Here is a 23819-nt window from a genome sequence, read left to right on the forward strand (position 1 = left end):
CGGGTTGAAGTGTGCTGGGAAAACTTGTATTCTTGTATAGAACTCTTGTCCCAGGGGCATGGGCCCCCAAACCTTATCATCATACCTACTCATAGTCTCACATGTATATATATATATATATGCACATATATACTTATTGTATCTATAAAATCATAAATTATATGCATGCATTAATCTGTACATTCCAAACACACAGGTAACAGAATTTTAAAAAGGTCAAGATAAAAAATAAAAATTATTCTAGTGTTTTTCTCTTCCAGTCCCATAAATGGCTTTGTGCACTCTGGGATGCACCCCCCACTCTGGAGATCAAACATCCTATTGGCTCTGAGAGCTGAGATTAAAGGCCATCTGTTTTCTGCTTCACTAAGGTTTTATTGTTTAATGGCTTCACACTTACAGTGGTGCATGGAACACTGGATCATATTGTTGTCCATTTGGGCATGAGGATACAGAATTAAGCATATAGAATATTCTTTTCATTGGTGGCCTATGGTGAGCTTGATGAGTCTGGCGATTTCCATGAGGAAGCAGGTTATTCTGAGCACAGTCAAGCTGATGCAGCTTGTCCACGAGCAGGGGGCCTTGGGGTTGGGTATTATAGTGGCAAATGCTGTAAGACCATGTCCATTTACCTTGGTTCAATTTGAATGTTATATTCATTCTGAGGGCCGACTTTAGTCAAAACCAGTCAGTTTCGAAGGAGTTCACAATTTTTCAAATTGCTACCTGAAAGCAGCACCCAGCCCCTTTGTGATGGGTGCATTTTATTTTATAGCACAGTAATGGACCCTAGCACCATGTGTATATGGACACATATAATAATCTCTCTCCTATGAGTTTCAGACACTACGCTATTCCTTTCCAGCAGAGTGAAATGTGAGCTCTTATCTAAATGTTGAATAAAGGCCTTTTCCCTTATTATGTAATTACAAACATTAGTGATTAGAAAGTGACAGAAGTAGAAAGCTCCCTTCCCCCGCACTGAACTCTCCATGTTTGTTGACATACTTACCTATTCTTAGCTTCTAAATATTTTCTCAGTTATTTGAAACAAGACATAGGGCTACTAAACCAAATTTCATTTCTGAGAGAGTACTGTCACAAGAGGTGATGTTGCCAAGAAAACCAGAGTACTGTCTGATTTCTGTTTAGAAGTGCTGAGGATGCTACGGCCAGCAAAAGGGGAAGGGTAATATCAGAGAAGGATCAATGTCTCTCTTGCACTGATAGACAAAGGAAATTGTAATTTGCAGGAAAATTATCTGCCAAATTGCATTCTCTAATCCTGATCTTGAACTTCATATCTACATTCATTTTAATGATGAAATGGAGAAGTAAATAGCATTAATAAGGACATTTTGAAATGGTACCAAAGTAGAGAATATTTTAAAATCAAATTAATAACAGAATGAACAGAAATGGGCATAAGTAGGTGAGTAAAGCAGTAATGTTCATTACAAGTATGCGAATAATAATATAGTACACAGATGGGCTGATATTTAGTACTGGATTCATGGCCTGGAATAAGCAGAGTTTCTTTTTTGGTTTTTTTTGTGAGGTTTTTTTTGTTGTTGTTTTGTTTTGTTGTTTTTAAATTGGAAATGGCATTTCACTGGCAAGCAGAAAACATTATAATTGGTGACTGGGGACATTTCCTAATCGAGGGCTTAATAGACTCTGGGTGTTCTTGCATTTTTGAGGTTTGACTTGATTGTATGAAACTAATAACTTTCATTAAAAAAATTACATTAGTGATAGATTGAAATGTTTGAAGTAAAACTTAGTGCTGGTTTCTAAAACAGTAATGGAGCCTGCTAAGTAGATTGGAAATATCGACAACATATTAGTAGTTGTGAATGTGTATTTTGAGACGAACAAAATATGGGGATACAGGATTTGATTAAACAGCCAGGCTAGGAACCATATGCTTACATTTGGATTTCGGCTGTCAACAGTATATTTAACATGGCCAGAAAACTTCATCTGGACCAACAGAATCAGGGCAGGCACAAACGTTGATATTGAGCATGTTTTAATAGGGCATATGGCTCCAATACCACAGACCAAATTCAATTATCTACTCTACAGTAAATTTTTGCCCAATACATATTAATATTTATTATCCCCTTTGAGGCATTTTGGACGTTAATACTCAAGGCAGAGATGGACACTTTGCCAACTTCAAGGCCATTTTGAGATGGAAAGACCTGGTGCTAAGTTTAGACTGTAGGTCTGTGGTGTTTATAGATTTGGCATCACACTGCACCATGGGTTCTAACAATAAATATTCTTTAAAGAGCCTCACAAATCTTCTTAGGCATCAAATATCTCTTCACAAATAACATTTCAGCGAGTTGAATGTAAATAAGCCCAAACCACAAATAATAGATCGTTCTGGACTTATAAATGAAGGGAGAAAGAAAGCATGTGGTTAACTGTGACCAGAAATTGTAACTATAGCTTTTGTTAAATGTTTGAAGATGAAAACATTTGGTTCAAGAAACAGTTTATTGAGTGCCTCTTTTCTGCTGGACACTTTCCTTGGGTTGGGTCAACGCTCATTAGGTGGGACTTGACCTGGTCCCGAAGCTTTGTTTATTTTCTTGTGGCAAATTTGGTTTCTTTCCTCTTTCTGCGGGCCTCAGCTCCTTATTTCTCAAATTCTATATATTTTAAAATGACTATACACTCATATGTACATATTATATATATGTGTGTGTGTGTGTATGTACATATATATTTTTTGCAATATCTTCCATAGTTATGTTTTTCAGAGACTATACTCAAATGTTATTAGAAAAGTCCCCAGTGAGGCTGGAGGTCATCCTAGCTGCCTGTGAGGAAATCAAACCTCAGAAAGTTGACTTGTGTTGTGGTGAGAAATTTGCTTCTAGAGGCCATGTCTCCTGATACTCAGTTCTCTGCCTTGACCACTACTCCACACGACCTCTCCTTGGTCAGGCCACATTGCCTTCTAATGGGACATCTGCAAAAGACCTCTGGAATCTGATAGCCTCCCTTTTCAATTTCCTGTGCACAATTTATTGAGAAAATACCTGTTCTTTCATTTAACAGATCTGTAACTATGTACCAGCTGTTTTGCTAGGGGCTGGGCACCAGCCTGTCTCCGGCAGAAAGAGCTACATATTTGAGGGATCCAGTGTGAAATGAAAATGCAGGGCCCCAAGTTCAAAAATAATTAAGAATTTCAACCCGGCAAGAACAGGGCATTAGAGCATGTGTGGGGCTCTCTGAGCCCAGGGCCTGGGAGGCTGCCTGCACAGGGGGCATACCCATGATATACTGATGACAGACCCTGGAGTAATTTCCATAAAACACTTTTCTTCGTGTGACTCTGCTTATACATTTCTAAATGGTCCTTAGTAGTGTTTGAGTTCCAAGAACCCTCTACCTTTTGGCCAAAATCTGACTTTCCATCCTTGTTTTTCATGCTTCCACTAAGTGAATGCTCTTTCTGTCTAATCAATGGGGTTGGGGGGAGTCCATTTTCTTAGCATTGGAAAGCAGAATGACAGACTGTTTGAAGAAGAGGTGTTGGTGAGTCCCCCTAAAAGGGAGAAGTGATCCTTAGGAAGGCACTCAGATAGGGAGAGAAATAGGGAAGTTCTTCCACAGAACAAAGAAAAGATAAAGGAGGAGGTGCCACTGGGCAGAACCCCAGGGGTACAGTCTCAGGAAGAAAGACTCTTGGCTTTTCCAGCAGTAAAATTTCCCAGAGAAGAAACCATTTGAATGGAGGTCTATATTTGTGTAATGGTGATTGTATCGTGGGAACCATTACTCTCTACCCCCTATCTCCCCTGCAAAACCTCCTGCTAACTGTACCTTGCTCAGTAATGCGTTTGGGAAGAATGGAGTCTTTTCGGCAATGCATGGAAATTCTGAGTCTGTGATTTTTGCAAATGCACTGATTTGCAAAAATCAGTGAATTCATGGGGAGACGACCAACAAATGGATTCTGCCAGTTACTTTACCACATCCCATATGTGTCTGACATAGACCATTTCCCTGCCAACCCTCTTAACCTCCTTTTTGCCCCAGCTGGTCTTTCCTCTTTATCCTTTATTTATCTAAAACCTACACATCCTTTGAGGTGCAAATGACCTTGCTTTTTTCTAAGAAATCTTAAGGGCCATTATTCCTCAAAATGATCTCTTCCGTTACAGATGCATTTTATTTATTACTAATCCCTTGTCACTGACTTAGCTCCTCTTTCTAGATAGAATTGTTTTATATGCCTCTGCCTGATATCCCTATAGAGTGGAAGCCCGCTGAGGGCAACCTTTTACTTCTTACCATCGTACCTAGCCCAGTACTGTCTATAGAGCAGAAGGGATGCTAATCCCAAAGGGGAAACTTGATTGGGTTGGAGAAAACCTTAATCTCAAAGAGAATGAAAAGAGGAGCAGGAAATACTTGGGTTTTAGAGACAAAGCTAACACTGGGTGCTCATGTTTGAGAGAAGCAAAGCGTTTCGTTCAAGTTTGTTGGTAAACATTCCCTTCTAAAAAGTAGTGTTTTGATCAGGTACATTAGTAAGTCTAAGATTTTTTAATAAGCTTCCTGAAGCAAGTAGCAGGTAGTCCAATGCAGGAGTCACAGGACAAGTGTAATAAGGGACACACTGAAAACATCTAAGCTGTTCCAGAACACTTTTGTTATCTATAACAGGCTGAGAATAATCACCAGTCGTTTGGGAGGAACTTGAATCTGAAATACATACTCAGTGTACATTCCATCGCCATACTCATCGTGCTTAATGAACTCTTGATTGTTTTCATGGTAGTGTATGGGATCAACTTTTCCCATTTTATTGTCACGTTTATAATGTTCTATAGGTACTGTTTGTACAGACACCTGATGGGGTACAGACTATGGTTAGTCGAGTCAATATTTTCCACCTAGAATGGGCTACTCGTAGGTAGGCAGCACATCTAAGAGCATTTTGTCTTAAAACTACTTATTGCTGTATGGACACCCTAGGTACAGTTTTGCCAAAAGAAGAGGGTTGGGAATCAGGCAAAGAAACAAGAATTGACTCTGTTGCAGGCGACAACCTCAAGTAGGAATACATTTTTGTAATATCAATGAATATGGTAAGTTTATATTTGATTTCAGAAGATACTGGTGACCAAGAAGCCAAACATGGTGATAGTGGTAGTGATAGTGAGTAGATGTCTATACAGCAGAATATTCAAATGGCCCTTCCTGTATGAAGCCAGGGGAGTAGGTTGCAATATGGATCCAACAAATGAGCTGGTTGGAATTTAGAAATCTCAGTAGGAAATGACTCACTCCTTCAAAAACGTTTATGTCTGCACCCTTCTCCCCTAGATACCTGCCAGGGAGTTATTAAGCTATTTAGGCGTATAGACTTGGAAGCTTGGTTTTGTCAGGCAGTTGAGAGTCATCTATCTCTAAGGCTCAGGTTCATAGTAATTGACCTTGAGGCTGATATATGGACATAGAAAGTAAATTTATCCATTTGCCATGAAGGATGTAATTGTCATAGGAACCAGAGCACTTAAGATCTCAGCATTTTTTCCCTGTACGTCAGCATGTAAGGAAAGCTAAATTCTGATCAGGATACTTGCATCAGAACATAGAACATTGGTTTTATGTACTGCTGTGTTTCCTGTCAATAGGCTAAATTAGTCTTGTTTTCATCACTGTAAGAAAGATCTTGACCACGGACTATAGTATTCTGGTTCTACTGGCTAAGCCTGTTGCTTGTTCAAAATGCTTTGATGAGTAGTTTATATATACCTTTCTGTCTCTTCTTTGCAGCTTCCGTATTTCACCAAGCCCACCTTGGAGCATTATATTATTTCTTTGGATCTATGAATGAATTCCATCTGATCCTTATCCGATCCTTTAGGGTTAAGCCTTTAATGTGATTTTGAAAAATGTGATGACTTCTTAGAAATAGTCTTATTTTCTTCTTTTTCTACTTCATTGATGACTACTTAATTTTTGCTTGTGGACAATAAGGAGACAAATCTTGGTCATTGTTGGTGGGGCAGTGTATGGTGGCAATTACTGAGTACTTTGGTTGGAAGTGATAAGGTCTTCAAAAAAGAAATTGGAAATCAAGAGAAGTTTCTAGTCACAGGAAAAGCCAGCCCGAGCTTGGATTGGGAACACTTAGGGAGAAGATCAGAATTCAGCTGGGGTGGCTGTAGTATACTGAATTTTGGTATAAAGAATTTACCTTTATACACATTATGTGCAAATCTACGGCGGTGGGCAAATACAAATGCAGGTGACTGATAGTTCTGTTCTGGTGAGAACAAGATGGTGTGAGTTAGACCTGATATAAACTAAAGACACGGATGCCTGAGGCTTGGTGAAAAGGCCTGACACATGAGTGTGGTTAATTCTTTATGGAAAACCCAGTCCTGTCCTGGTTGATGGAACCAGCAGAGAAAGTGAAATTTTCACTTTGCTTCTTATTGTCTAGTCTACCCTTCTTTCTAATGGGAAGGGAGCAAATTGGAGCACAGAAACGTTTTTCTTATAAAGGTTTAATGACAATCTTAATTGACAGACATGCCCCTATTTTTCTTTTTCTGTCATATTCTACTGAATTAAAACAAAATTTTATTTTTAAAAGTACTACACCCCTCCCTGAAGAAAAATAAAAATGTAAATAGCTTTCAGAGTGGTTATATCACTGGTTTCAGGTAGATTTTGTTAACAAATCCAACTTTTGTCCTTAGAGTAATATTAAACCATTGCCTTATAAATTCAAACCAAGACATTATTACATTCTTAGTAAGACAAGAAATAGACCAGTCGTTTAATTGCCAGTTTTTTTCTCTCGTACCCAAGATAAAGAAGCAGAAAACCAAAACCAAAACCAAAACCCCCCCTAAAACATTACAGTGAAATAAGCTGCTTGAGGGCATAAGCCCTTGGATGGTGCTGTGTTGCATAAACTGTGACTTTAGGAACTAAATTCTGTAAATACAGGAGAATGGGCTGTTTGCAAATGGCTCTGTTCTGGTCAGTAATCAAAAGTGAATCAAAGTGTTTAATTTCATTTTTGTGGCACTAAATCGATTTTAAGCCTTTGTTTTCACCAATCTACACATCTGCTCCTATCCTGATGTTTAGAGTACAAATTATTTCTCAAGGAGGTTCTTCAGAAAAGTAGAATTATCTGAATCATGAAAAACACAGTGACGTTTAGGGTTACATTTGAGTCCTGCTCTAATATGTGTCTGGGCTCAGGCTGTGGATCTAACTTACGTATGATCATTGTAGAACAAGATCTCTCAGTGAAATAAGTGAGTGGTCCCCGACCCGCTTCAAGAAGAGACGTTATGCTACCCAGCACCTTAGAGCACGTCGTTGGGTTGTTCGATGTTTTTTATTTTGATAAACTCTCCTTAAATATGAAAAGTACAAGTACAGTCAGTTCTGCTACAACATGACATACATGTTCCTGAAAGTCACCCTCCTATGCAAAGTCACACAAAATAAAAGGCAAAGAGTTTGTGGGGAAAATGAGGTTTAGGTGTATAACCCTCAAAATCTTCATCACTGACACATAAAAAGATAAAAAGTGGATAAAACAGGCAGTATGATCCCATACATAATAAAGAGTTCAGAATTACACAAATACATATACGAAGCATAAATACAATAAATATGGCACTTTAATCTTAAGTTTGCTTGTAGACTTGTTACAGCTTGTGTACCTGTGAAATGGTAGAAGGACAGTTATTCTGAAGTCATGGGAAGGTTAACTCCACACGTGGATGGGCCTGGCTCCGAACCCGTGCCTAGACTGAGGTAGCTGGTAGATACTCTTGTTTGTGACTTTTCTGTATTTCTACTCAGCTCAGTTCAGTTCAGATTTTCTGCTTTCACCTAGTGTTTCTTGCAGATGAAACTACAAACAACTGAGAAATTCAAGACCCTTGTTATGCTCAAATTTTGCCCTAACATATCAATTGTGGCAGAACAAAATTTGCATTTCAAAACAAGCATTCAAAAAAGGAATTGACTGTATCTTTTTCTAAGTTGCTGTCTTACCATCATTGTCATTGTTGTTGCTTTAACATTTTCATGAGTTGATTTTGTAATAACTTCTTGGGTAAAATTTTTCTTTTTCAGAGTAATGTTTTATTAAAACAGAATTTTTTAAAAGATTTTATTTATTTATTTGAGAGAGAGAGAGAGAGCACAAGACGGGGGAGGGTCAGAGGGAGAAGCAGACTCCCCGCTGAGGGGGGAGCCTGATGCAGGACTCATTCCTGGGGCTGTGAGATCATGACCTGAGCCGAAGGCAGACCTTTAACGGACTGAGCCACCCAGGCACCCTATTAAACAGAATTTAATGGCAAATCTGGGAAACAATTTTTGTCTTTCAGAAGAATTTTAAAATGTATTCTATTAGAGAGAGAATCTACACAATGATCTTTTGGTCCCTAGGAAGGCTTTGTTTTTAGCTTGCAGAGTCTCCTCAAAGTGGGGCTCCTTTTGCTCTCTCCACACAGATGCTTAACACATGTGTGAGTTTGATTTGACTCAGACTAAGTGGTGAGTACTAGCCAAGTAAGGTTGATTGGCCAGAGCTCTTACCCATTAGTATTTTCAGAAAAATAGCTGAAGGTGAGGTGATGGGTGTGCTAATGAGATGGGAGAAATCCTTTCACAATATATAAATGTGTCAAATCACCACGATGTACACTTGAAATATTTTACAATTTTGTCAGTCATACCTCAGTCTCGCTGAAACTTAAAACAAGAAAAACAAAATGAAAACACTGAAAGTTACTGTTTTTGATAACCTTTTAAAAATTGTTCATAAAAAAATTGTTGCATTATTTCAGTGACTTCCTATGAAGTGTGTGTATGTTCCTTCCCATAAGGATGATGGCGCCGCATTCAGGGATGAGGGAGGTAGATAGAATTTGAGGAGAAAACACATGGAAGTGTTACAAAAAGATGCATGTGCTTGAATCTATCTGTTTGGCCTGCAGGTTTCTTTTTTCTTCAGCAGTAGAACCACCCCACTGTCTGAGGCAAGGAGCACTGAGGAGATGCCCACCCCGTTTATGGTCTCCACGTGCTCTTTGGCCCTTTGGGAGTCTGGTAGATATTTAGTTTCTCATATGATTTGAGAGTATTCAACTCTCAAAGCATAATTTATTGAGGTGTCTGTGACACTGATTGGATTACTCTCCTATAAATATATATAACATGAATGAATCGTTTAGAACCTTGATACCAAAAAAGCTTGGATATTTTAGTCTATTTTCTTTCCTTCCTTCTCTAAGTTCTTACTTCAGAAAAGCTAGTAGAGAAACTAATAAAGTGATTTCCCCTAAGAATAGTAAAAGATCTGCATTATTTTTCCCTAGAAATTAAAATTCCAGGGGTGGGCATATAGTGATTGGTAGGCTTCTTGATGGTTTTCTGCAAAGTTAGATCACTGAGAAGTGAGTAGGAAGTTTGGGGTGGTGGAGGCCATGAAGAGTAAGCTTGAGGGGTGTATTTGTTAACTTAAATCACATGAGTATAACTCTTCCTGATGGGGTTTTGGAATGTAGGTGAGGTTCAGTGGGGTAGAGTGGGGAGCTGACAACCAAGAAAGAATTCTTGAGGTGTCTTTGGTGCAAAATGGTGGTGTATTAAAGCCCAGGCACAGTACCCATGGGCAGAAAGAGCTGCTGCACCAGGGTTGTAAAGGGTGGCTGATTATATACTATGGGGCTGGGGGAGGTAAGGGAAAAGGGAGGGTTCAAAAGAACTTTCATGTGCTAAAGAGGACCTATAAGATGGAGGCCTTGCCATTGTCAAGTTAAGGTTGTTTTTCCTTCTAGTAAGGCATTAACAGTAGGATAGTTGGGAGCTTCCTGGAGGAACATTACACTTTGCCCACTTCAAGTATCTGTCAATGGCCTGCAGATTGTAAGTATATTTAATTGTATCTACATTCCCTTCTAGAAGCTAGGCCATTGATAGAAATGCTTTGTTCTTGTAAATTGCTAAGACTTTTGTAGACTGAGGGAGACTCATATCTTGCAGGATAGTAATCTCTATAAATTAACTATTTGTTTTTCCTTTAGGGCAGCCAGGAGTGCCTGAGGAATGTCACATATATCCCATGGTGGGGGGGATTGTGGGGTATCAACTTCTGCCTGTCCTCAGCTAGCCTTCTGCTCCCTCATCATTCTTGTGATCATGATTGCCAGTATAGTTTTATTAGAATACAGAAGCTCGAGAATACAACTAATTCAACACCAATACCAAGTCAACACTAATTTCAACACAAATCTCCAAAGGTCCTATTGACTTAAATTTAACTCGAGACTCATCAACAAAAAAAGAAACCAGATTATGGGTATAATACAAAGTCTATTTTACTACTGAAAATATGAACTGAAAAAAAATGATCTTATCTTTATTTTTAATGATTTCTTGGTTTGTAATGATAGAAAAAAGAATCATTATGTCATGCTGAAATCTCACATTCTCTAAATAAGCTTTTCAGTTAAAAAGTAAATCCATATTATATTATTATGTAAAAATAAAAAATACAATATTATAGAAAAATAAATATTATTTACTTATCTATATGCAAAGTTAACAAGATTTAAAGTGTTCAACTTATCCTTTTTTAAAGATTTATTTATTTATTTATTTATTTGAGAGTGAGAGAGTGAGCGAGCTCGTGCACATGAGTAGGGGGAGAGGTAGGGGGAGAGGGAGAGAGAGTCCTCAAACAGACTCCCTGCTGAGTGGGGCTTGATCTCATAACCCTGAGATTGTGACCTTAGCCAAAATCAAAAGCCAGCTGCTTAACTGACTGAGCCACCCAGGTGCCCCTAAAGCATTCAGCTTATAATCAAATCTTTGATCCCAAGAAATTTCATGCTCTTATCAAAAGGGCAAAAGGGCATAAAACATGAGTAGAATCCAGTGTATAAGAATAGGTCTTGTTTTAATTTAATGCATAATTTAGTGCATAATATCAAGCAAGGGCAATGACATAAAATGTATTGCATACATCACCAGAAGTCTGAAGTGAGGTACCCGGCAAATACTCTGAGTCATCCCAGCCAAACTTGATAAAGCAATCCCTAGTATTCAGAGTTGGCATCGGAGGTTTGTTACTTAAACCTGTATTGGGGAGTAAGCAGAAAGAAGCTGAACTCAGGAGCTGTCAGGGGCTATGTCTCTTGCTGTGTGAAGGCAGCCAGTCTGCAGTGAAGAAGAACGAGGCTAATGAACACAGAGATGCAGAAATCAGGAGCAGGCATAACCCTGCACTGTACGAGCCCATGGAACTACCACCCGCACCCCCAATTCCACTCCAAGGTTGCTGTTTTATCTGTTCCATCAATTCCGTGAATCGATACATTTCTGTCTTTGTTTGAGCTATTTAAGTTCCTGCCAATGTCAACCATACCACTGTAGGCACCAATTTGTTTACCCCACACTTAGGGCGTTGTGTGGCTCTAGCCTGATATTCCTCCCCAAACACTAAAATGTTCTCTTAGCACGACCCTGAGTGATTCATCCTATGCTTCTCCTGGTTAGATCTCCATAGAAAGTAGAATCACTAAGTCATAGAAGACACTGCTTACTTGAGTGGCAGAAAATAAAATTGCTCTCTCAAGGACAAAAATGGATACTGACTAGCTCCTCCTGAGTCCAGGGAGAGACAAACTCCTTCCCGAGGCAAAAGCAGGGTGCCCTGAAACTATTCATTGTTGGGGCTTTTTGCTGACTAAAGAGAGCGTTGAGAATATGCCAAGGCCAGTCTACTTAGGCAAGGTTGAGCAAGGGGAAGCTAAATTGCTCTGCTGGAAAAGAGATGAAAGGAGTATTAAAATGGACAAAAGTCAGAGTAAGGCCACACGGTTTAACAGTATGTCTATCTGTAACAGAGTCTCTACCCTGAAAGTGTGAATGTGCATACACAGCTACCTTCTTCCCACACAGAGGTTCTTGTTTTCTGAGTGACAAATCTGTGGTTAACAGAAATTTTGTGTCATGTTCAGGGTTGGGAAGTTAAACTTCTTTGTACTGGTTTTGACACTTTCATGATATTCATGGGTTAAGCTTTTTGGGGTCAGGCTTATTAATTTTGGCTCAGGACTTTCTTGGACACATAGGCTCCACTTTGTAGACCATCCCTCCTTTTGGGATCGATCTTGTTACTTCCTGAAAAACTATTTCTGCTCATATTCATTATCCATTTTATTGAATGAGGGCTCTTAAATTAAAATTAAAAGTCACATTCATTATATAAATGTTGTAGTTCTAGGTTGAGATATAGCAAAGTGAGGGTATGGGGACACATTTTAGCTTATGGGCTTTGAATCCTGTGATTCCCTCAAGGAAGTTTTTGACATCTGGCCTGAATACATGAATTTTGTTGAATGTGTATTCATTTTTTTTCCAATTACTTTAAGATTTAAGATCCTTAAGGGAATAGACACATTATCTCTAAATTATAGTAATAAACTACTATTATTTTAGAAATCATACATGAAATATATCATAGAAGACCCCAGAGCAGACTAAGAGTCTTGAGTACCAGGCTGACAACTCCTGAGTCAAAGAAAGAACTAGAAGGATTTTTTTGTAGTTTTAAAGTGGGGTGACTGAGTTGGGAATAAGGTTAATATAGAGCAAATTAGATCATATCATTAATTAAAAAATGATCTGTAACGTTCTATATTTCCATTTCTTTCTTTCTTTTTTTTTTTTTTTTTAAAGATTTTATTTATTTATTTGAGACAGAATGAGAGAGAGCACATGAGAGGGGGGGAGCGTCAGAGGGAGAAGCAGGCTCCTCGCTGAGCAGGGAGCCCGATGCGGGACTCGATCCAGGGACTCCAGGATCATGACCTGAGCCGAAGGCAGTCACCCAACCAACTGAGCCACCCAGGCGCCCCTTCCATTTCTTTCTTTACTGAAAAACAATTACTTGGAGTTGCAACCTGTTAGTTTGGTTATTATTAATAAACATTAGCTAATTTTGCTTCTATGGTATTACAATATCAAGTTTGTAACTTTCATGATTTTAAGGAGCTTAAATTTTAAACTAAAGAAACATTGCATATTCCCAGGGATGGTTCCTTGTAACAGTAAGTGATATTTACTTAATTTTGGCACATTAGATTACGTTTTTGGCTGAAGACCAATATTTTTTTTTCCAATGATGGGTTATTCCTAAAAATAAATCTGTGTTTTAATTTAATCCTTCAATGCACTCTCATCCTGTGAATAATGTCATTTTAATGAATTTTACATTAGTTCCAAAAATCCTGAGCAACCTAGTACATTCCTATATATTCCAAACTTTGGGGGTTTCAGTGCCAAGCTTTTAAATCCATTTAGTAATAGAAAAAAATATGTTAGTCTAAGTGTTTTTGTGATGGTTTCTGAAACTTATATAGTTTACAAATATAGTTTACAAACAGTTAAAGTCACTATTGATTTTAGGGCAAGTCGATGTCTCTCTCTCTCTCTTTTTTAATCAATAATCTTTCCGATTTGCTTGTTTCATTCTTAGTGTACAAACATGGAGCAAATATATTTTTAACAGTTCTTAAAGATAGTCATTGTAGGGGGAGATCAACTTTGCTGCAAGGATACTTTCCAAGTCCAGGTTTCAGGGGAATAAGAGGGCTCATTGCCATAATAAAGGAGGGGGAGGGTGCAGGAAGGGGTGCAGTGGGGCAGGGGCATGAGGGAGGGGCAGCAAATGACTGGGAATGGAAAGCATGCACTTAAGACGAGACAGTCCAATGAAGATTTCTTTTTAGTGGCATCCTAAGGATCCTGTTGAAGCAAATTTTCAACAATCCTACCCTGATTTTACCATATTCTAGGTGCAGTTGGATTTCCTACAGAAGCTGGTGAAGGAGCTGAAATCTGAGTTAAGGGTACACAGAGGTCAAACAGAATTAAGCTTTGCAACAAGGGTAAATTTATATTTCTTTTAATGATATACACAAAAGTAAACATTTAGAATTAGATTTTATTTAATTAAAAAACCTGGTCTTAAGTGGTATGCTGTCTGCATAGATCACATTAACAGAAATGCAGTCCAGTCATAAAAATTAATTAAAAAAATTCATATTAAAAATGGTGGAGGGGAACTAATGTGCAAACTTACAGTAACACATCTTAAAATCCTCTCCTCCACTCTTTTCTCTACCAATATCTCCCATATCCTGTAGCTGCTTCTCCGTATCCCTCACTCTCCAACCCCCAAACTGGTCTCCTTTTCCATCTCAATCTCCACCCAAATCTTCTCTAAACTCAATAAATATCAACAGATATTTGTTGAACATAAACAACCTCTGAAGCAACTTGATGAATGATAAAGATATACTGGTGGATAAACCTGAAAAGCAGTCTTGTTCTCATGATCCTCTGCTATTCATTCTAGTGGGGGAAAGAGACAATAAAAAAGATGCATAAGTAAAATACATACAGTTGTATAGTTATAAATAATAGATAGTAATAAACAATAAGAACCAAAAACAGTGATAGTGAGTCTACAATGTCTGTTGGTGGCCAGTGCAGTTCTTGCTGAGAAAGGGACTGCCAAGAAAAAGCAAGCCATGCAAATATACTAGAAGAAAGCATTTCAAGTTGAGGGAACAATATTACAAAAAATCTGTGTAGAGTAACTCTGATATGTCCAAGGATGGGAAAGGAGGCCTTTGTGGCTGAAGGAGAGAGTAGAAGAGGAAGGTTAGTAAGAAAAGGGATCAGAGAATGCATGTGACTTTACATGTAATAGACAGACTTTTCTCTTTATTCTGCATGAGATGGAGGCCATTGGGAATTTCTGAGTAAAGGAGTGACACTATCCTCTTATGTTTTAATAGGCTCTGAGTTGATAAAAGAAGCACTAGAGTGAAGGGAGGCAAGGGTAGACACAAGAAACTCAATCAGGAGACTTTTACAATAATTTAGGAAATAATGGTGTTTTGGACCAGGGTGATGATAAGGGGGGTCATATGAAGCAGCAGGATCTTGAATATATTTTGAAGGCATCACCAATGGGATTATTTTTGATAGACAATTTGGGAGTTGAGAGAGAGATAATAGAGTTGTTTTTATTTATGATAGCAAGGATTGAGGATGAGTTGGTTTGGGGAAAAACACCAAGAGCTCAGTTTGGGATATAATTAAGTTTGAGATGCTTACTATATACTCAGATGGATAGGTAGGCAGCTGGATACACGGGTTTGGGTCTGGATTGTGAAGAGAAGTCTGAGCAGGAGATATGGATCTGGGAGAACAGAAGTGGTATTTCATGCCATGGAACTGGGTCAGATCCCTAGGGGAGTGAATACAGATAGCCCAGGGAAGAGGTACAAAGACTGAACTTCGGGCACTGCAACATTTAGACATGGCGGGGGAAGAAAAGGAATACAGAAGAGACAAGAAAGAAGAGCCAGAGACATAGGGAGAAAACAGGTGCAGGCACTGATCTGGAGGCCAAGGGAGGAAAGCATTTCCAGAGAGCATTTCCAGAGCGAGGGTATGATCAAATGGGTTAATGCTTCTGATAGGTCAGTTCTGATGAGAACTGAAAAATGATCATTGGATTTAGTGATATGGAGATCATTTGTGGCCTTGAGAAGAGCAGTTTCAGTGGAGTGAGGGAGACAAATCATGATCCAAGAATGTTCAACAGAAAGGGAAAAATTGGAGAAAGTAAGTTATAGAATGCCCTTTTCGAGGAGTTTTGCTAAAAGGGAAGAAGAGAAAGGAGAACAACAGTTGGGGAAAGTGAGGTCAAAAGGGAGTTTTTATTTTATCTATCTACCTTTCAATTATCTATCTATTTATTTATTCATTCATTCATTCATATTTAATCCTGGGAGAAATGTTTATAGGCCAATGGATTGATTCATTAAGGAGGGAGAAAATGGTGACTCTGAAGAGGGAGAATGGCTACAGTAATGGATGACCTTGCAGGAGCATGAAAGGAGGGGGATCTAACACACAGGTGCAGGGTCTGTCTTGGCTGGGAGCATTGGAACGACAAAGTCAGGAGTCTGGACCCTGCTTTAGCTCCTTCTACTTTTCCTTTTTCTCCTTCTTTCCAATGGCTCCATAATCTAAATGTAAATTACCCCTTACAAGCTGGAAAATAAAGAATCTTACCCAAAAGGATCCAGTGGGGAAGAATGGTGAAGAGACCATGGAAATCTATAAAGAGAGGTGGTCGAGCATAGAGCAGTAGCCCTGTTGGCATACTTCACATTTAGTATCTTTTTTTAATCTCTTAGAAATCATTTATATTTGCAAGCTGGAGTGATTAATGATTACATTTCAATAACATGATTTTGTCTCTGCTGTATGGACAATGAGTTGAAAATTGAGAAAAATCTATATATTCACTAATTGTTTAGATAATGCAATGCCCATTAACAACTTCACTCTTTTTCCACGGCTGAATTGACTGACTGTTTTCTCCCACTGGAAGGACACAATATGGATTGGAAGGCTTGTACAGGACCCCAGATAGTCGGATACCATATCAAGGGGCCCTATTGTTCTACATTAAACATTTCCTTTTGTTTAAAGTTTTCTCAGAAGGCCATTACTAAGAGGAGGGGGAGGAAAACTTTGGATTTTTTTGGAAAATTAAAGATAGATCAGGAAGCTGCTGAATGTGGAGATCCTTCAAATATGTCAATTCATCTGAAGAAGAGTGAACAAAGGCAGATAGCTTTGATCACCATTACCAGCTAAACATTCTGGATTGAGATAATTACCAGTCATCTGTGACAACAGATGAGGATTTGATCCGGAATATCTAACCACAAAATGAAGACAGCTTAACAGGTTAAGCTAATGAACTTGTATTTAACTTAAGAGACTGTTATTTTAAAAATTATATATTCATATATATAATTATACATGTATATATTTTATATCTAATATGTATTATCTCTAATACATACTTTATATCTATATTAGAGATATACATATTAGATATAAAATACATGTGTATATAAAATATATTTAATATATGTATGTATAAAATATATATTTAACAGTATATATTGATACATATATAATTATACAGATGTATATATTATATGTATTATCTCTAGAAATCTCTAGACATAATATATATTATACATATAAAATATATGTGTGTATAAAATACATATTTAACACAAATTTTATGGTAAAAAGATGTCCTACAAAGTGACTTCATTTCTGGGACAGGATCCTTGTACTAGAAGCAATAGAGAAGATTCTTGCTCCCCTGAACTGGGAGAATGTTTCATGGTCTTCTACTTGCATAAGCCTCCCTAAGGCTCTGTTTCTGATTTTGAAATCACATTTTTTTTTTAAGATTGATTTATTTATTTACTTGTCAGAGAGCAAGAGCACGAATAGGGGGAGCGGCAGGCAGAGGGAGAAGCAGGCTCTCTGCTAAGCAGGGAGCCCGATGTGGGGCTCGATCCCAGGACCCTGGAATCATGACCTCAGCCGAAGGCAGACGCTTAGCTGACTAAGCCACCCACACGTCCCAAGTTTTTTGTTTTTTGACTGAAGAAGGTTTCCAAACTCCAGGACTAAAAACACCTGAATCCATCCTTGCCTTTGATTAGTTTAAGTGTTCAGTCCAGAATGACACTTGCATAATGCTAGTGTAGCCTGATATAATATAAAATCCCAGACTCGTTACATAGTCTCTCCTCCCCCAGCTCGGTTCCAGTTCAGATTTCAAAGTTTCAGAGTGTTTGGTGTGGGCGGGGGGAAGGTCCTACGGCTTCTCTTGTCTTTGCTTCCCTTCTGCTCTGGCTCGCTTCTGCTCTTGACCTCTCTAGGATTGGCCTCAGGGGGAATAATCACTAGTGGCTGGTGCAGTAGCAAGGAGTGTCTGCTGACAAAGCAAATCATCCCAATCTGACCCCTTTACTCTTACACACTGAGTATTTTTGTGTATTTCTCGGCAATATTTTCTTCTGAAGCTTCTCTGATGCTCCCCTGACGAAGACAATATTTTCCCTGGGCTGGCCACCTGTGACTACCCCTTTGCCCCTAGGTTCGTTCTAGTACCCACCCTCTGTTTTGGTGTCCCTTTGCCCGATCAGATAGAACCCTTCAAGGGATCTCTTTGTAAGGGCTTCCCACGGCAAGGTCCATGTTTGGATTTTGAGAAACTTCTCTGGGTGTGGAAATGCAGCTTGACCTAATACACTCCCTTCTCCTTTTGTCTAGGCCTTGAATTTCTCAAGTCCCTTTCATTTGGCTTGAGGTTAAGGGGAAACATCACCTCTGCTTCCCCATGGGTGTGTGTGGGTCGACACAGCTCACTGATAACTCGCTCTGAAGAGATCGTCTCAGTCCTTCAGTCTTTTTAGACTGAGGTCAGTAACCAGCTCACGCAGCAGGACCGGTGTGGGACTGCTGTCCCCTCTCCTCCACCCCATTTAAAACATCCTGAAGGAATGATTTAGCATCTGTCTTCAAATGTAGGTGTATTTAGAGCTTATTGTTCTGTGCTTTACCTTAGCGAGATTATGATGAAGCAGGAAGAATGGCATATAATAACCTGTTACACTTCCAAATTGGAAGACACAGGAAAATGGAGATGACACAAGTCTGAAAGAACATTTTGGCAAATGGAACCAATGTACAAAAATGGCAGGATAATCCTGTAATGTGAGAAGGTGGCCACCCAAATCTGGAGGGCAGTGTGCTCAGAATAAAACCTTTCCATTTCTGACTTGGCCAATCAGACACATCTTTATTTAAAGTGGTCTATAATTTCCTTTTCTAATCTAGGTTTTGACTTCTAGGTATTACACTTAAAGACAGAAAGGGTAGCTGTAAGAAATGTAAAGTTAAAGAACCAGTGGATATTTTTTCATGTTGTAAATGGGCCCACAAGAAAGAATCTATCTTGGTTTCCCATGATTTGATAAGCTAGTGATTTCCTTGGTCATAGGGATTCAATTCCATAGCATAATCTCCAGGCCTCTACAATAGGTTAGAAAAATTTACCATCCAAACACCCAGCAGGTTAACTTCTAGCCTAAACTGGTCCTCATCAAGAAGTAAGATTTTATGGAGACAAGAATCTCCATTCATAATGTGTCTGGAATGGCAATAGAAGCTTATTAGTTTAAAAGATTGTATTGAGTTACTGGGATAAAATCATTAAAATGTTAAATTCTTTTAAACACAGATGATCCTTGGTTATCCGTATCATATTGGGCCATTTGCTTGTGAATTATCTCAGATTTCACACGCTCGTTTGGCAGGTAGGCCAACAAAGGACTCACACTTGTAGATACTGATGTGCATTCTTAAACTGGATTCATCTGCCATAAAACCTACATTGAAAGTAATAATCTGCTAGTAATTTTTTACCATGGCCTGCCTCGTAGTGAGTTTGAGTGTGCCAGGCAAGCCAGTTAAAACGTCTCGCGATAGACGTGCTAAGCTGTCAGCGGGTATGATGTAAGTGTGGTGAACACTCTCGCGAGACCTGAAGATACCACAGCCCCAGGGACCAGAGGGAGGAGAGGAGGACCGGAAGTCCGTCATCTTGAGATCAGGCCCGGTGCTGACAGAGCGCTGACTTTCATGGTGGGAAACCGTTTTCCAGGAAACAGGAAGCCAGCCGCTTGGCTGGAAGTCCCGCCTCCTTGAACTCTCCCACTCTTCCAGAAGTTTTCCTGTCGTTTGTGTTTGCCTTTGCTTCCTTTCCTTGTTTTATCCTTATAGTAGAAAAGAATAATTTTAGTGTCTCCCCCCACTACCTCCGCTGAACCGGTTGGATATCTCATTCCCCGAGTTGGGGTTCCCGCCTCACGCCCCTATGTAGCTGGGATGTTTGGAGTCCTGGGACGCTGAAGGAAGGGCGGAGAGAAGCACAGAATCCCGCTTCTGCACCTGCTACCAGACGCGGCCTCCCCGCCTCCCCTCCCGCTGCCATGCACCCTGCAGCCTTCCTGCTTTGCATGCCTGTGGCCACTGTGCTGTGGGGAGCGGCCCCCATCCGGGGGCTCATTCGAGCGACTTCTGACCACAATAACAACATGGACTTTGCAGACCTTCCAGCTCTCTTTGGGTCTTCCTTGAGCCATGAGGGGCTTCACGGATTCCTTGTGCAGGCTCAGCCAGCCAACGCCTGTAGCCCCGTTGCCCCGCCACCCCCGGCCTCGGCCAACGGGTCCGTCTTTATTGCGCTTCTTCGGAGATTCGACTGCAACTTTGACCTCAAGGTCCTAAACGTTCAGAAGGCTGGGTACCATGCAGCTGTGGTACACAATGTAAATTCCAATGAACTTCTGAAGATGGTGTGGAACAGTGAGGAAATCCAGCAGCAGATCTGGATCCCGTCTGTGTTTACTGGGGAAAGGAGCTCCAAGTACCTGCGTGCTCTCTTTGTCTATGAGAAGGGAGCTCATGTGCTTCTGGTCCCAGACAATAACTTCCTCCTGGGCTATCGCCTCATCCCTTTCACAGGGGTTGTGGGACTGCTGATTTTGGTCACGGGAATGGAGCTGATAATTCGTTTTATCCAGCACCAGAAACAGCTCCAGCGGAATCGACTGACCGAAGAGCAACTGAAGCGGATTCCTATACATGATTATCAGAAGGGAGACCAGTACGACGTCTGTGCCATCTGCCTGGATGAATATGAGGATGGAGACAAGCTGAGGGTCCTTCCCTGTGCTCATGCTTATCACAGCCGCTGTGTGGACCCCTGGCTCACTCAGACCCGGAAGACCTGCCCCATCTGCAAGCAGCCTGTTCATAGGGGTCCTGGAGAAGGGGAACAGGAGGAAGAAACTCAGGGGCAAGAGGGTGATGAGGAAGGGGAGCCAAGGGACCACCCCGCCACAGAACGGACCCCCTTTCTGGGCTCCAGCCTCACACTTCCCACATCCTTTGGCTCCCTAGCTCCAGCCCCACTTGTTTTTCCTGGGTCTTCAATAGTTCCATCACCCTCCCCATCCTCTTCTTCCTCTTCTACTGTCGTCCTGGTCTGATACTCCCCTCCAGCTCCCCTCCCCTCTGGAGACCTAATTGCACAGTCCCTCTTCCTCCTTTCAGTCTTCCTCTTTGAGGGATAGGGGACATTTCCACCCCAGGTTTCTTTCTTTCTTACCCAACCTTATCCTTTTGAAGGGGATGGGAGTGGAAAGGGACAGGGTCTTCACTTACTGGGTTAATAAAATTGTATTTGTGGAATAAAAAAAAAGTATTCAGATAAGTATTCAGAAAGCTGTCAAAAGCAATTTGAAAGAGCATATTTTTATAGTTTGTGTCAAGAATAAAAAAATGAGAGACATTATTTTAAATCATTCAGAATGTCTTAAATTTACTTTGGTATGTTAACATTTTACATTTGGCCTCAGTGCAATTTCTCCTATCTGTAAAAATTTCAGTGCATTTCTTTTAACCATTTTTGAGAGGGGTGAATATAAATTGAGTAATCTACACTTATCTAAATGTTTAATTGTCATCAGTTAATGACTAGAGAGTGCAAAACTGTTGAAATGTCTATGTGGTCATGACAAAAAATAACTAGGTTGTAGGTCACCTATCCTGTGCTCTTCTTCTGTGTTAAGTGGCTATGTAAATATAACAGATTTAATTGCTTTATAACATGCAGTCATTTAGCTTTCAAATATGGCTAATTGGGGTGGAATTTTAAGAGAATGCCTTTTAGCTTTGTGTTTTCACATCTGGAACTAAAAACCTCTTTAAATGAAGGAACCATGCTATCTGAAATGCTTTTCACCTGAGAGTGGTGATTATTCAGCCATATTTTCTGTCTGGAGCTGCCTATGTGTAATTGTATAAGACAGGAGTTTGATAATAAGGGATCATTAACTATACCCTTTCTTTTTAGAAATTAAGGTCATTTTTGCTTTTTTAATGATGGTTAATGTTAGCTAAGCAAATTCTTATTTGTATGCCCAATTTCAACTCACCTCAATCTTCCCAACACTGCATTGGTAATGCAAATGATTAAATACTGTCAGTATAACTCTGTTATTTGAATTAGAGTGTTCTCTTTCATGCAAGCCTTGAAATAACTCTTATAACACACTGAAAGAATTCTATATTGGAAAACAGAATCTAGAGTTAGAAGAAGATGTAGTATTTAAGCTAATACGTAGTTTTATTTCTATAAAGATGCATTTAAAATCACAATTTTAGAACTGAGATGGTTCTATTAAATCAGTTGTAAATTCTACTGCAATTATTTGTTTTTTTTTAATTTTATTTTATTATGTTATGTTAATCACCACACATTACATCATTAGTTTTTGATGTAGTGTTCCATGATTCATTGTTTGTGTATAACACCCAGTGCTCCATTCAATATGTGCCCTCTTTAATACCCATCACCAGGCTAACCCATCCCCGAACCCCTCTCCCCTCTAGAACCCTCAGTTTGTTTCTCAGAGTCCATAGTCTGTCATGGTCCGTCTCCCCCTCCAATGCCCCCCCCTTCATTTTCCCTTCCTACTATCTTTTTTTTAAATTTAACATATAGTGTATTATTTGTTTCAGAGGTACAGGTCTGTGATTCATCAGTCTTACACAATTCACAGCACTCACCATAGCACATACCCTACCCCATGTCTATCACCCAACCACCCCATCCCTCCCACCCCCCACCACTCCAGCAACCCTCAGTTTGTATCCTGAGATTAAGAATTCCTCATATCAGTGAGATCATATGATACATGTCTTTCTCTGATTGACTTATTTCGCTTAGCATAATAACCTCTAGTTCTATCCACGTCATTGCAAATGGCAAGATTTCGTGTTTTTTGATGGCTGCATAATATTCCATTATATATATATACCACAACTTCTTTATCCATTCATACCTCTTGATGGACATCTTGGCTCTTTCCATAGTTTGGCTATTGTGGACATTGCTGCTATAAACATTGGGGTGGCACATACCCCTTCGGATCACTACATTTGTATCTTTGGGGTAAATACCCAGTAGTGCAATTGCTGGGTCATACAGCAGCTCTATTTTCAACTTTTTGAGGAACCTCCATACTGTTTGCCGGAGTGGCTGCACCAGCTTGCATTCCCACCAAAAGTGTAGGAGGGTTCCCCTTTCTCTGCATCCTCGCCAACGTCTGTCATTTCCTGACTTGTTAATTTTAGTCATTCTGACTGGTGTGAGGTGGTATCTCATTGTAGTTTTGATTTGGATTTCCCTGATGCCGAGTGATGTTGAGCACTTTTTCATGTGTCTGTTGGCCATTTGGATGTCTTCTTTGGAAAAATGTTTGTTCATGTCTTCTGCCCATTTCTTGATTGGATTATTCTTTGGGTGTTGAGTTTGGTAAGTTCTTTATAGATTTTGGATACTAGCCCTTTATCCAATATGTCATTTGCAAATACCTTCTCCCATTCTGTCAGTTGTCCTTTGGTTTTGTTGACTGTTTCCTTTGCTGTGCAAAAGCTTTTTATCTTGATGAGGTCCCAATAGTTCATTTTTGCCCTTGCTTCCCTTGCCTTTGATGATGTTTCTAGGAAGAATTTGCTATGGCTGAGGTCGAAGAGGTTGCTGCCTGTGTTCTCCTCTAGGATTTTGATGGACTCCTGTCTCACATTTAGGTCTTTCAACCATTTTGAGTCTATTCTTGTGTGTGGTGTAAGGAAATGGTCCAGTTTCATTCTTCTGCTTGTGGCTGTCCAAGTTTCCCAACACCATTTGTTGAAGAGACTGTCTTTTTTCCATTGGACATTCTTTCCTGCTTGTCGAAGATTAGTTGACCATAGAGTTGAGGGTCCAT

At 39.7% G+C, this 23819-nt stretch overlaps 1 protein-coding gene across 1 annotated transcript; it reads left to right on the top strand.

Annotated features, from left to right (window-relative positions):
* The first annotated feature begins 19973 nt into the window (after nucleotides 1-19973).
* Nucleotides 19974-21035, top strand: LOC116639053 (E3 ubiquitin-protein ligase RNF167-like). Its single transcript, XM_032415181.1, has one exon. It carries the CDS (start codon nucleotides 19974-19976, stop codon nucleotides 21033-21035), a length of 1062 nt encoding a protein of 353 aa, XP_032271072.1.
* Nucleotides 21036-23819: the final 2784 nt, after the last annotated feature.

This window comes from Phoca vitulina, unplaced genomic scaffold (genome assembly GCF_004348235.1).
Source record: "Phoca vitulina isolate PV1807 unplaced genomic scaffold, GSC_HSeal_1.0 scaffold17, whole genome shotgun sequence".
Classification (NCBI taxonomy): domain Eukaryota; kingdom Metazoa; phylum Chordata; class Mammalia; order Carnivora; family Phocidae; genus Phoca; species Phoca vitulina.

Coding starts and splice junctions, on each gene's coding strand:
- LOC116639053 (XM_032415181.1), top strand. CDS start 19,974: ATGCACCCTGCAGCCTTCCTGCTTTGCATGCCTGTGGCCACTGTGCTG.